General features: G+C 40.2%; 1 protein-coding gene across 3 annotated transcripts in view; it reads left to right on the top strand.

Moving 5' to 3' along the window:
- The window catches only part of Ca-beta (Calcium channel protein beta subunit), a 228062-nt gene that overhangs the window by 161561 nt on the left and 51927 nt on the right, over window positions 1-14574 (top strand). For 2 of the 3 annotated variants that reach the window (XM_076179625.1, XM_076179620.1), the window contains exons 2-4: window positions 8437-8553; window positions 11014-11133; window positions 12784-13006. In XM_076179625.1, the coding sequence (XP_076035740.1) occupies window positions 8437-8553; window positions 11014-11133; window positions 12784-13006 (460 nt within the window). The remainder of the gene's footprint in view (window positions 1-8436; window positions 8554-11013; window positions 11134-12783; window positions 13007-14574) is intronic. The other variant, XM_076179628.1, reaches the window with a different exon arrangement.

The following is a 14574-nucleotide window of genomic DNA, read 5'->3' as shown; positions in this document are numbered from 1 at the left end:
CCATTTATTTTTCATTTTCGTTCATCATATTTTGTTTTTCATGATACCACAGACGCAGTGGTATACCTGTAGAAATGTTATTCGAGTTTATATTTCGTAAAATGATATGAAATTATTGTGCTTACTTCAAGGATATAGGTTTTTATAAAGATTATGAATGAAAGCAACACGACGAAAGAACGGCTTGCCACTTGACAAGTGGCCAGGCGACAGAACTCTTAATTTATCTTATCTTGTCTTTTTACCGCCAGCGACGCTTGTGGGACGGATAGAATTACGAAAAAGGGCTTTTATCTTTGATATAAACTTCGTCAGAATGGTCGCCATTGTATGTTTGTGTCCTGCTTGAGAGAATATAGTATTTCTCTCACCAGTGAATGCGCGCCAAGGTGCCAAATACCACCACATTTCGGAATATTTTTTTTTAATAATTGAGGCACACGTAGAACTCCCAGGAGACATCTCAATATACTTAAAAAATAATTCTAATTCTGATTGATAACACTCGTAGTGTCCTGTAAATACAAAGAGGGACACAAAATATACATTTTTAATATATAATTTAGGCACACTAACAAAATCATAATAACAACAATTCTAATTAATAATAATAATTGTAGTTGATATCATTCGCACTGTCCTGTAAACACAGCGAGTCGCACAAATTCAATTAAGAAATAATCATTGAATCGCGTTGTACACAGCAAGTAAACAAAGAAATTATTAATTAAGGTTTACATTTATATTTAGCACATTTATATAAATTACATGTACGTTTATATCACATAACAGACATTTGCCATGGATGAAGGATTTTTTGAATAACATAAGAAATAGCTAGTAATCTACATATGATATTGACAAGGAGAACAGAAAATAGTAAATAGAAAGAGAAAATGCGAACAGATGCTTCAAAGCAAAAATATCACCCATTAATGAATCATTCAGCCAAGTTGGCTTGTGTAATGAATTAAATCAAATAATTATCTTGCCGCATTTAATAAAGTTTTTGTGATTTCTTGATAGATAGGGTACCTTTATAGAGGAACTAGAAATAACTAGAGTTGTGGACACAATAGGAACAAGCTTTTAACTGTCTAATACATTAGATGTTATTAGAAATGGATAAGTGACGTCACCAGAATCCACGCCCACATTCTGATGACGTAGGACCAAAGGATCTTTCTGATTGGTTGTCGTGGTTTTCGTAACAGTTGACCTCAGCATTCCACGTCATGGGTGAATGACGAGATTGGGGGGCAAGGTGGATTGAGTGAATGAATTAATTAAAGTATGTGTTACATGATATTTGTAAATTGATAATTGTTTTAATCAAACATATACGTATTAGGTCAGGTCAGGCCATTTATGTAATAAAAATGAAAGCTAACGACATGACGTCACAAGGCAAACGACCTCATGACGTCATGTCGTTTGTTCCACACTGACTTAGTCATTTGATCTCCGGTTGTATAAGTTGAACTGGCAGTATAACTGGAAACAGTAAATACTGTCCACAGTGGGGGTGGGGGGTTAAGCTAGGCGCGGGGTGGGGGGGAGGGGGCGTTTTTACAATCCCCCCTTCCCTAGGTAAATGTTAAAAAAGAAACTTCAGTCACTGGAAGTGGGGGAAGGGGGAGGGGGGTTACGTGGGGTGGGGGGTAAATGTCCGGGTGGGTGTCCTTGGGTAATGTCTTCGGGGGAGGGGGATGGAGGGGTGTTGTCCTGGGAGGATGTCTGGGGTGAAGGAAGTTCCGGGGGAGGAGGGGGGGGGTCTCATTCGTCCGGCTGATATGGACAAACTCTACTGTAGAATGTTCCATGCTTACCGAAGACCTACAACTTCGACTTCGAGCATTGTCGAACTTCCATTACCGTTGTGGGGAAGCAGGTCTTGGAGGGTCAGTTGTGGTGAGGAAGTGGTGTTGAACACACGTGTTTGTGCCCCTCGAGGAGTCTTGGAGTGTCTAGAAAAGGATAACTAACTCCAATGTGAAAAGCGGTAGAGAGGAGTGAAACCTTAAGGGTCATAACTTAAGGTTATAGTGATGAAAAAATGATCTTTAGTGTCTGGAAAGTGTGGAAGGTTGAAATGTGTCTTGTTATTCCTTCGAAAATGTGTCTCGTGTTTTAGATCTTAAGATTTTGTCACCTTTTCTGACCTCAGAAGACCATATAGTCAGGTCTGGGTAGTGTAGCAATAACTATACGTCTAATTAAAAGGACTCTAACTGTTACTACAATGAACAGACTTTTCTAGTAATCTAGAATTTAGTTCACCACCCTCGGGGGTATTAGTAGCCCCTTAGATTAAGAACCGTTGTACTAGGGGATATGTCCTGAAGTTGTAGAAAATATATCAAAGGTTCTGGAAAATATAATCGGGGAATATGTCGTGAAAAATCTGGAAAGATATATTCGAAGCTTGGTGTCCTCCTGAAGAAGCCACCAGAACTTGCTGGACATGGAAAGTGGATAGATCATCCGGTTAAAGTGTCTGGGTTGGGATGGACTGGAGATGTGGAGTTGACTGCAGAAAGCAAGGGCTCTGGAGAGGGTGGAAAATATAGAAAACCAAAACAAAAAATCGTTTAAAAAATCGACACACGAACACACACACACACACACACACACACACACACACACACACACACACACACACACACACACACTTTTGGACTCACACACAGGATGGTATGAACTTCAGAATACGATAATGCTGAAGAGATTATAAGGAACGATCTTGCGAACGGGGTCAAGTGCCGTGTACCTCCTTCAGGAGAGAACCCCAGAAGTCAGCGGTGACGAGAACGACCCTGAAGTCATACAAAAGACCAAACCCTGACCAAACCTGCCCGGACAGAGGAACCCCGCGGCAAGTTCGATTCTCCTATTCGTCCGAGGAAAGAAGAAGACGAAGAAGAAAATAGTTTACCAAATTCGGTTAATCTCGGCGACTTCCTTCAGTGACCAGCAAGAGAGTTCGGGGCCAGGGCCCAGACGCCCAGAAGATTACTACTCCAGTAGCTGGAGGAACAGTGGCCAAGGAAGTGAAGGCTGTCGAGGGGAAGATGGCGTGGAGGTGACGCCGAGTCCTCCGGAAGGAGGTTTCATCGAACTCATCGAAGTCGTCACCGAAGTCGAGGCCATTGGATGAAGAACAACAGGAAGAGGAGGAGCGTTCTTGGAGGCTGCCCCCCACTACGAGGAAGAAGGCAAGATGAGGTCCAAGTCCAAAGATAGGAAAAAGAGGAGGAAGGGAAAAAAGGTAAAGTTGAACAAGCCAAAGCGTTGTCCGTTAATCTAGAAAGGGTCAGCACTGAACTCCCGGATAAAAGAATAAAAAGAAAATTTAAGAAAGACTGAATGTAGATGTGTATGAAAGTGCTTTATGTGATCATTTATGTCGAGGTCAGTGTTACTTGTTTTCTTTGAGATTTATTTATGTATTTATTTTATTTATTTGTTTGTTTATTTGGTGTTCGCTGGTGACGTAATAGGAAGCGTTGTGGTTTCGCATTTGCTTAGTTGTGGGTTCGAATCCCGCACTTCTCGCGGAACTTCTTCAGAGGCCAAAACAAGAATGAGGAAACAGGTTTGCAAAACAGAGTCGCAGACTACTCAAGTGCCACGCCGTGGGATGTTGTGGCATAACACGGATAGCCTTAGTTGTGGTGGAACTTTTTCTAACTTGGACGAGCTTAGAAAGCCTTTGTTTGGTTAACCAAATTAGGAGACCTATCCTTGATGGAAGAACTACCAGCAAATGGGAGTTTTTTTGCTATCCTGGTTAGCAGTTAGCAGTTAAACTTGTGGTAGAGTCATTCAGTTTCTTTCTTGTCAGTGTTGTGTTGTGTTGTGTTGTGTTGTGTTGCGTGGTTCACTATGGTCGTCTTGTATCGCATCGGAAGACATGTTTTAGGAAAGACATTTGGACATTTGTTTTGTAGATATTTGACTCCACGGATTTGAGAATAGGGGTGCCGGAACCATTTCCCTGGCCTCAAGAAACTCCCCCTAATGAAGGGAGTTACACATCGATAACATAGAGGACATTGAAGTTGGAAATAGCCGCGCAGGGACGGAGAAAGAAGTGAGGAGGACAAAGATGGAAATTTTGGGGTGATTAAGAACAAGATGAGGTCGGGGGAGTTGGGAGAAGGTGAAGAACGAAGGAAGCCACGGTGTGAATAACGAAATGAAATGGACGGAAAATAAAGAAAAGAAGATAAATATTATGAAAGGGATGAAGACTTACGATTGCATGACTGCTAAGAACAGAAAAAAACGCAAAGGGAAGAGAAAGGCCTGGACTACTAAATCCAAGATTACATAATTCTTATTTACAAAGGGGAAACGAGGCACGAAAATCAATAGAGAAGTGAACATCTAAAAAATTTCGTTCAAGTTGCGAGTGTTTTCTTCGGAATATGAAATAGAATGGATGATTTGTGAATGTTGTGAAAAAACATGTGATTTTGCTTTCGCAATGTGTTTGTGACAGGTGTAAGTTGAGAGTACAGTTGTACAGGTGTGCGCAGAATGGAGATGTTCGATAAAGCCTTCAGTGACATGCGAAGACAGACTTAAGCACCCTTTGGAAAGGCGAAGAATGCGGGCTAATCTAATAGAGGTATTCAAATGGGTCAAGGACTTAAACAAGGGTGAAGCAGTCAAGGTCATCACATGAAGACAGCAGGGCAAGACTCGTACTAATGGATTTAAATTGGACATATTTAAGTTTAAGAAGGAAATAGGCAAGAACTAGTTTACCGAGTAGTTAAGGAGTGGAATAAACTTAGTAACCACGTAGCGAGCGCTAAAACAATTGGTTGTTTTAAAAGAAAATGAAGTAACTTTATCAATAGGGATGAAAAGGGATAAGGGACATGGAACTACCTAGTATAGGCCTTATGGTCTCTTGCAGTCTCCTCCATTCTTATGTCCTTAGGATAGTGTCAGTTATATACACTACTATATTAAGACCAGTCGTAATGTACGGTTCGGAGACTTTGAACATGACCAAGAAAATAGAAGCTAAGATATGAGACACAGAAATGAAAGTATTGAGAATTATTATGGGAGTCACCAGAAGAGGTAGGATCAGAAACGAGTGAATAAGAAAACATCTGGAAGTAGAACTGATGGTAGAAATCATAAGAAGAAACAACTTGAGATGGTATAGGCACGTAAAAAGAATAGAAGAGAATAGACATCCTGAGAAAAATATGGAGTGGCAACCGAGAAGAAGAAGGCCGGGAGGAAGACCTAGAAAGAGATGGTTAGATTGTGTAAAGATAAACTGAAGAAAAAAGTTTAACACTAGAAGAAATAAATCAGGACAGATTATACAAAGATCTTGACGGATGGAGGAGTCTGATCAAAAGCCAAGCAACTGACAAATGATAACATGTATGGCTTCAGGTGAGAAAGGTGAGAATAAGAAATGCCTTGCCTGTCGTTACCCACACCACGTGACCCTCAAGGCCCTAAGGTCTCTGTACAAAACGAAATTTCGTGGCATCATCCAGAAAAAAAGTGGAAACATGGGGCTTTAATAAGTTAGAATTTTTCTAATCTTTAGACACCTTTAAGCTTAATAAGTTCGTCTGGCGTCGAGTAGCACAGAAACCTTCAAGGAGTAACTGGACCTTGTTGGACTTAACTAGAATATTCTCCTAAACCGCCACGTAAACGCTTAGAAAGTTTTCTAGTGAGGCAGCGAGTCTGGATGCTAAATACCAAACTCTCCGCATTGAGGCGGGGCAGTCCCAATACCAAATTCGCTTTTTCACTTTGCATGAAGATCTTTCACTTTTATTGGCCTTGGAAAATCAAGGTCAAGGTCAAGTGTCACTAAATGGCACTTAATTTCGTAGAGCAATTCAGTGTAAGTATTTCAACCACAATGTTCTTAGGAGTGTACGCTCACCTAGAGTGAATTTGTCTGAATTTTTAATATAATTAAATGAGAGATAAATTGGGCAAGTTTGAGTGTGATTGGTTGATTATTTTTTGCAGAAAAAATATAAAGTAATATATTTAAAATTATTTGATGAAGAGAACAGCTAGTGATGCTATTGGAAGTGTATATATATATATATATATATATATATATATATATACATACATATATATATATATATATATATATATATATATATATACATACATATATGTATATATATATATATATTTTCGATGATAGTATTTTATTCATGAAACCCACAGCTATAAATTGTAGTTTCATTTATTTCTCTTTTTTATATATATAATGGCTCCCATTGCTCACAAGAAAATTCTAAAATCACATTTACTTTAAATATTCAAAAGTAATATTGATTTATATATCTTTTTAAGGGGGGGGGGAGAGAAGGGGCTTATGAAAAAATATTTACCGTCCCTTCGTCCTTATTTATTTATTTATTTTATTATGTTCAAACCGAACGATGTTTTTATTCCCTAAATCATAATAATTACTGTTCAAGAATATCTTTCGCTTTCTTTTGAAATTGTGCATTGGCACCAAAGGTTATGATCGTATAGAATTTCTGCTGAATAAAAAACAACAACTTGAATATATAAGTTAGGATTATAAACGCTTGAAACTAAGTCAATGATGATTGTCGTCTGTCGACTTCGTCATTGTTCTGTTATAGTGTCACAATGTAATAGAATAAGATAAAATAGAATGTGGTGTAATGCTGGCATCATGTGCAAAGACGAAATTAAGTTTAAGAAGGAAGTAAACAAGAACTGGTAGAGAATGGTTAACAAATGGAATAGACTTAGTAACCACATAGTGAGCGCTGAAACTATCGGTTGTTTTAAGAACCGGTTAGACAACTTTATGGATGGGGATGACAGGTGATAAGGGACATGGAACTGCCTGATATAGGCCTTATGGTTTCTTGTAGTCTCCTCCATTCTTATGTTCTTATGTCATCCTCAAACAGCTGGTCTCAAATCTTCAGTCGGTAGTTCTTAGACAGAGGCAGCAGCTGGTGTGAATGGTGCTAGTTCAGATGGTGAAAATGGTGTTGAGGGATTCGTAAGGCTAAAGGTGATATCCGGGAAGGGGAAGATGGTGACATTCTACCACATATTGTTTTTGGTGCAAATTCCTTGCACCAGAAAGAGAGAGAGAGAGAGAGGGAGAACCAACCAGTCGGCCAGATTTTCGTAGAACACCGACATTTTGTCAAATGTATGATGACATTTTTTTCATAAAAACATAGGACAATTTGGGGAAAATGAGGCAAGGGGTGGGGAGAAATTATGAACACTTTATCCTGCTAAATGTATAATGACTTTTTCGTAAAAGAAAAAAAAAATGGGAGGGTTGGGACAAAATATATATTAACATTTTATGTTCCCAAGTGTATGATGGCACTTTTTTGCATAAAAAGGGAAATATGAAATGAAAAAAAGGGGGAGAGGGGAGCAGATTATGAATACCGAATAGAAAATGGAGGATTATGTATGGGGAATGACGTCAGATTTAATATATTTATTATCATTTATTTACTTATTCTATATCTTACTTATATATTTATTTATTGATTGATTGATTTATTTATTCATTTTAAGGAGACAGCTTTCAAATGTCAACCAAAGCTTCAAATTTGGAATAAACCTTACCTGTTTTAAGATTTTTTTTTTTTTTTCAATTTGCCACGTATTCAATTCTTTACAATGATATGTGCACAAATTGCACAAAATAATTCCTTCAGGTGAGGTTTGTTAAGCCTGGCACCGTTTAAACAGTTAAATGAAAAAAAATATAAAAATCTAAAGTTGAGACTTGGCATTCCTAGGAAATATTAATTCACTTGCTAAGTTACAAGACCAGATTTTGTCATATAAATCCATACATTGATTTAAAAATAATATTTTATCGGCTATTGATTTATATTTTGTAAATTTGGGAAGGAGAAAGAAAATGTCGAATAAATGTATTTGCCAAATGCAACGTTATGACGTCACAACCTCGGATGCCAGTTTCTCCTTTTTCTCCTTTTCTTTCTTTTCCTCCTCTTCTTCCTCTCCGCACTTACGAGCAGAATACAACATTTGCAAGCGATGCTCGTGATAAAACACGACATCTGTGTGTGTGTGTTTGTGCCCGTGTGTGTATGATATATGCCTTATTACGAACATCCTATTTCTCCGCGCAGTTCCTCAGAGTAGGGGTTTGGGTCCCTCTTAAAGGGATTTAATCCTTCTTAAGGTGGCTGGATTCTTTTTAGAGGATTCAGTTCCCTTTAAGAGGAATCCAACCCCATTAAAGAGGGATAAAACCCCATTTAAAGGGATCTAATCCCATTAAGAATGACCCAGTCCCTTAAGGAACATAATGTATTCGAGTGATACTTTGTCTGATCGTCCATTCTGGCTCTCCACACTGACCTCGATATGTTCTTCTTCCCCCCACAGGGTTCGGCTGACTCGAACTACTCGCAGCCGTCGTCAGACTTGTCGCTAGATGAAGAAAGGGAGAACCTTCGGCGGGAGACTGAAAGACAGGCGCTTGCACAACTCGAGAAGGCCCGGGTAAGTAGTCGAGAACCCACCTGACGGAGGGCAGAACCCATCTGACGAAGGGCAGGTCCTCTTGATGGAAAAAGATAACCATCTTACTGGGACAGGACCTTCACGTAAGAGGTAGACACCTGACTTTTTTTTTTTTTTTTTTTTTTTTTTCTTTTTTTGTGAATTAAATTTCCTGGCAAGAGATAAGACCTGCCTGACACAGGCGAGACCCGCCCTTGGGGGGACATGACACACATGACAAAGACAGGTTCTCCTTTCCTTTAAACAAAGGGAAGAACGACCTCCAGAGAGGGCGGGGGGGGGGGTTGCCCTTGCACCTCCACAGAGAGAAAAAGAGGATCACATCTCAAGACTCGAATGTGATTTTGTCCCTACATAACATCACGTTGATCTTGACACAGCAGAGTTAGGGTGAATCAATTAAACCCCCCCACCAAGAGCTGGTGTTGGGGGAGGGGGCAGAGATGTGTGCAGCAGCAACAGCAGCTGACGCTTCGGCGCCAGCTGTTGACGCCTCTGCTGCTGCACGGTCTGGGAGGGGTGCCAAAACACACGGCTCTGCGGTCCTAAGATTTCTTTCTCTCTCTATCTCTCTCTCTCTCTCTCTCTCTCTCTCTCTCTCTCTCTCTCTCTCTCTCTCTCTCTCTCTCTCTCTCTCTCTCTCTCTCTCTCTCTCTCTCTCTCGTTCTCTTGTTTACTTTTACTTGAAAAAATCGCCTGGCCACAGGTAGACTAAAAGCGGAAGTCGAAGAAAGGAACGAAAAGAATGTTAATCATAGCTCTCTGAGTTATTGGATAACCTTCTTTTCTGGGTGAGTAAGCTGCTTATGCGTTTCTGTTCTTTGGACTCCTTCGATTCACTTCAACACTAAATAGAATCGTTGGGGATTCACTAACTCACACTCATATTTTTTGTCTGTGGTCTATCTGGTGTAACTCTTTGGCTCTCTGGGGAGTCCAGGACTCCAAGTGGAGAGTCTGTGGACCCTAGAAGTGTGGTCTTGGAGTGTGGAAGTTCTCCTCTGAAGACTGGTGTACGTGGACGGGACTGGGGTCATGACATAATTTCGAAACGAGGTCACAGAAACACTAACCTTGTTTCTTGCCAAGCATTACAATAAGACCTCAAACGCGGAAACAGTTTAACTAAGGATTGTTATCGTAACTGAATCAGATTAGGTAAGGTGAACTTGGGTCAAGTTAGTTTGGGGTCACAAATACTGATACAATATCGAAAATTATTTGTACGTAAAAGACTTAATATCTTTTATATATTTTTTTCGGAAGCATTCACGTGGGAGTAAAGACAAAAGAAATAAATACTCAAGAGGCTTCTTGTAGGGGTCGTTAGGTGACCAACGACTGCTCGTACTTTGGTATCATCATGGGTATGATACCTTTATGCATTTTGGCTTTACACCTTTCGGAAGGCAGGGCTATTGTCAACGACCCTTCCTCCGGGAGTATTATGTCTTAGCCCCCCCCCCCCTACACGTCCTAACATCCTCTTCTACCAGAATCCCCATATTCTAACACACCCTTCTTCCAGAACTCCCCCTCATATGCTAACTCCCCATTCTTCTGGCTCCTCTATATCCAGAAGCCCCTTTCTTCCAGAACCCCATATGTCCAGACACCCCATTCTTCCAGAACCCCATATGTTCAGATATCCCATTCTTCCAGAACCCCATATGTCCAGACAACCCATTCTTCCAGAACCCCATATGTCCAGACAACCCATTCTTCCAGAACCTCGTATGTCCAGACACCCCGTTCTTCCAGGACCCCATATGTCCAGACACGCCATTCTTCCAGAACCCCATATGTTCAGACACCCCATTCTTCCAGAACCCCATATGTTCAGACACCCCATTCTTCCAGAACCCCATATGTTCAGATACCCCATTCTTCCAGAACCCCATATGTCCAGAGACCCCATTCTTCCAGAACCCCACACGTCCGGAGACCCCATTCTTCCAGAACCGCCTCCACCTTCCAGACACCTACATTTTCCAGAACTCCCACATCCAAGTACTCCATTCCTCCAGAACCCCAACGTCCAGAGCCCCATTCTTCCAGAACCCCAAACGTCCTGACGCCTCATTCTTCCAGAAAACCCAGTTCTTCCAGACACCTTTTCTTCCAAAACCCTCCTTCTTCCAGACACCCCATACCTCCAGAGCCCCCACGTCCTGATACCCCTTTCTTCCATAACCCCACCCATTCTATAGGATCCCCGTTTATCAGGAAAAGCACCATGTAAGGGTGAAGTCTTTATTGGTATAACGTTTCGCTTTTGCGATCTTCACCAAGTGCATAGATCTACGTGCTTAAGAAGGCTCAGACAAGCGAAACGTCGTAGACTTCGCCCTCCCAGGGTGCTCTAGCTGGCATGCTTGTCGCCAGTTCCCTCGCTCTTTCTCCCGCCTTTATCCTGACCCCAGGTCTCCACTCTTGCAGGGAAAGCAGGTCGCGTTTGCTGTGCGGACCAATGTGGCATATGATGGTTCACTGGACGACGACTCGCCGGTTCATGGCTCCGCCATCTCATTCAAAGTCAAGGACTTCCTTCATATTAAGGTGAGAACTTAGGAGGAACCCTCAAGGGGTGTGTTTGTAAGTATCGAGAGCATAGGAATACACCCGAAAGAAGTATCAAGAGCGTTCAAAGCAGGTTTCAAGAGTGGTATTTCTAAGTATCAAGAGAAAGAGAGCCTCCAGAATAAGTATCAAGAGTTTAGGAGAGTCTGAAGAGCAGGTCTCAAGATTTTTTTTTTTTTTTCAAGTAATCAATGCTCTCTTGAAACCACAGAAGTTTTGCCTGTTTGTTTATCTAATTAGTGTACTTCAAGAAGTTAATTAAATTGGATACATTTTTGGGGCAGTAAGCTCCTAAGGTTTTTTTTTTTTTTTTTTTTTTTTTACTGGAACGGAATTCATTGGGTTAATAAAAGTGATTGGACGTAGATTGTATGACCCGAACAGAAACGATATGACGTCATTCACAACACTGAGTCGTTATTCTGAATCCATCGATCATATCTCAAAGATGATCACCACAATGTAGTGGAGCATTGTGCAGATTATCATACTGCAGACGGCAAACTATTCACGTAGTTAAGGGATGGCCCCCCGTTTGAACACGCTCCCGACGGGCCGCGACCTGAATAAAATCGTTTGGCGCAAGAAGAGGGGAAGAGCGTCTGGAACAGGAGCCCGGATGATGGTCTTCTGGGCCTGTGGCCCCGGAAATCTGTCTTGTCTGGTTTTGCCGGATCAATGGACGTTTACCGGATGGTTGGCGAGATGCTGGGTCGAAGAAAGGGGGGATTGGGGGAGGGGAAGAGCAGAGGATGACAGCTGCAGAAACGACAGATGTTGGGCCTAGTAGATGCACCTGTTCAAGTTTTCCAGCTCAGTAGTTTTTGGATAGGGTCTGTGTGTGTGTGTGTGTGTGTGTGTGTGTGTGTGTGTGTGTGTGTGTGTGTGTGTGTGTGGATTCATCTTTGATTCGACTACTATCAGTTTCTACCCGTTTTCTCTTAAAATTAATTGATGTCATTATTTACTGTCAATTAACCCACACAGAAGAAGTACTCAAGTAATATAATCAAAATACAACCAGGACCACGGATGACAAGCAAAGAACGGAAAAAAAGACAATGTTATGATGTATTTTTCTTTCATTTTTATCACTTTTAATCCAAGCTCTGTGTAGCCTTTATTTTATTCTTATTTTATATTTTAGCTCCACAAGGAGGCAAGATAAAAATTAAATAAATAAATGTTGGATAGGTGGGGGTTGGGTGCGTTGCTTGGATGGCTACCCTCCGTATAAGGAAAAAGCTTTTTGGTATATACATATATATATATATATATAATATATATATATATATATATGTGTGTGTGTGTGTGTGTGTGTGTGTGTGTGTGTGTATACATATATACAGAAGTGAGTTCAATTTTCTTACACATTAGTAAGATGAACTGAAGATCTCACTATCGAAGAAAAGAAAATTGTAGAAAGATATGTAAATTACGATCACTATGATCATATAAATATATATATATATATATATATATATGTGTGTGTGTGTGTGTGTGTGTGTGTGTGTGTGTGTGTGTGTGTGTGTGTGTGTGTGTGTGTGTGTGTAGATATTTCATTCTTATTACTATTTTTCCCTTTGAATTCGAACATAATATTTCTCTCTTCGACCACGCCCCCATCAGGAGAAATACGACAATAACTGGTGGATAGGACGACTGGTGAAGGAGGGCTGCGATGTCGGCTTCATCCCGTCGCCCGTCAAGCTGGAGAACCTGCGGCTGCAGCAGACGCAGCAGAAGAACTCCAAGATGTCACACAAAACTCCTTCTGGTAACGTCGGTCTTTCCGATGTCTTGTCCAATAGCAAGAGCTCCAACTCGAGAGGGTCGACTCCTCCAACCCCTGGTAAGTAACTACCTGGCAGTCGTTCTTTATTTTTATCTTCTTTTTCCTACTCTCTCTCAGTGTCTACTTATTCTCCTTGTCACATTTTTATTATTATTATTATCATTATTATTATTATTATTATTATTATTATTATTATTGTTATTATTATTATTATCTTTATTATTTTTATTATTATTATTATTATTATTATTATTATCTTCAACATTATTATTATCATTGCTGTAAGCGATGGTGATGTGTTAATGTGATAATTTTAATTTGTTTGTTTATTTGTTTTATTTGTTTAAATCGATGTTTACCCTAAGATGATGACCGTGCCCTCCAGACAGGTGGCACTAGATGGCATAAGATGGCACAATTGATTATCACCAGTTTGACCAAAACTGTCATAATTCTGTTTCCCTTTCTAAAGGTCTCGTTCAAACCCCTGAATTTGTGTACTTCTATTTTATTATTTTCATTATTATTGTTTATTATTATTATTATTATTATTATTATTATTATTATTATTATTATTATTATTCTCTCCCTCAGCCTAAGAACTAGATCAATCACGCGGATCAATTGAATTTATGTAAACTCTGTTGCATGTTCATCTTTCTTGATTTCTAGATCAAAACTAGAACATCCACCACGATCACCACAGCCAAACTCCCCCAGTTAGAAATAAGTCTTTTGCACAATGCCATCATCACAATCTTTGACCGGCATCACCATTCAGACACGAATTATGAGCCGGGTTTTATTTATTTTTTTATGTATTTGTATATACATATATATATATATATATATATGTTTACTACTTGGTTGTCCTTTTTTCATGTTTAGTGTGTTCGTCCGTCCATCTGCCTCTCACAGCGTCTCTCCTGCTTAAACTTACCTAACCAACCGATAGATGGCTCCAGTGGTGGAAAAAGAAAAGAAAAAAGACAAATTAATATTCCAAGTCGAATGGAAGGAGACTGCTCTACCCCTGCAGTTGTTCACCCTTCATTGATGTCACAAGTACACTTGCACCTAAATAAGTACACGTACATGTACATGTACATGTGCACATGCACTCGCGAGAATAGACAGGATCGTGTGTGCGTTTGCGTACACACACACACATATAATATATATATATATATATATATATATATATATATATATATATACTGTACACATGTGTACATTCATAACACACACACATACATCAAATGCACACATGTGGACATGCAATCCACACACACACACACACACACACACACACACACACACACACACACACACACACACACACACACACTCACTTCAACGAACGGACGGCATAGACGACGTTCTGAAGAAAAAGTGAAATTTCGTGGATCCCGAAGCAAAGGAAGTAGCTATTGTATTTACAGGGTGGGGGGAAATTGCTCGTGGTGTAGGGGAAAGTGAGGAAAAAGGAGAAGGGGAGGGATTACTGAGGGAAATGGAAGGAAATGAGGAAGGTGAAGACTTGGCCCAGGCAGGCAGACGCCATCTAAACAAAAGAGGTCCGGACCAATTTAGCGACGACGAAATGTCTAACAAAAATGAAAAGA

The sequence above is a fragment of the Oratosquilla oratoria genome, chromosome 3 (assembly GCF_046742065.1).
Source record: "Oratosquilla oratoria isolate Oo_2021 chromosome 3, ASM4674206v1, whole genome shotgun sequence".
Classification (NCBI taxonomy): Eukaryota; Metazoa; Arthropoda; class Malacostraca; order Stomatopoda; family Squillidae; genus Oratosquilla; species Oratosquilla oratoria.
The sequence above is the reverse complement of the archived record's forward strand: the minus strand, read 5'-3'. Positions and strand labels throughout refer to the sequence as shown.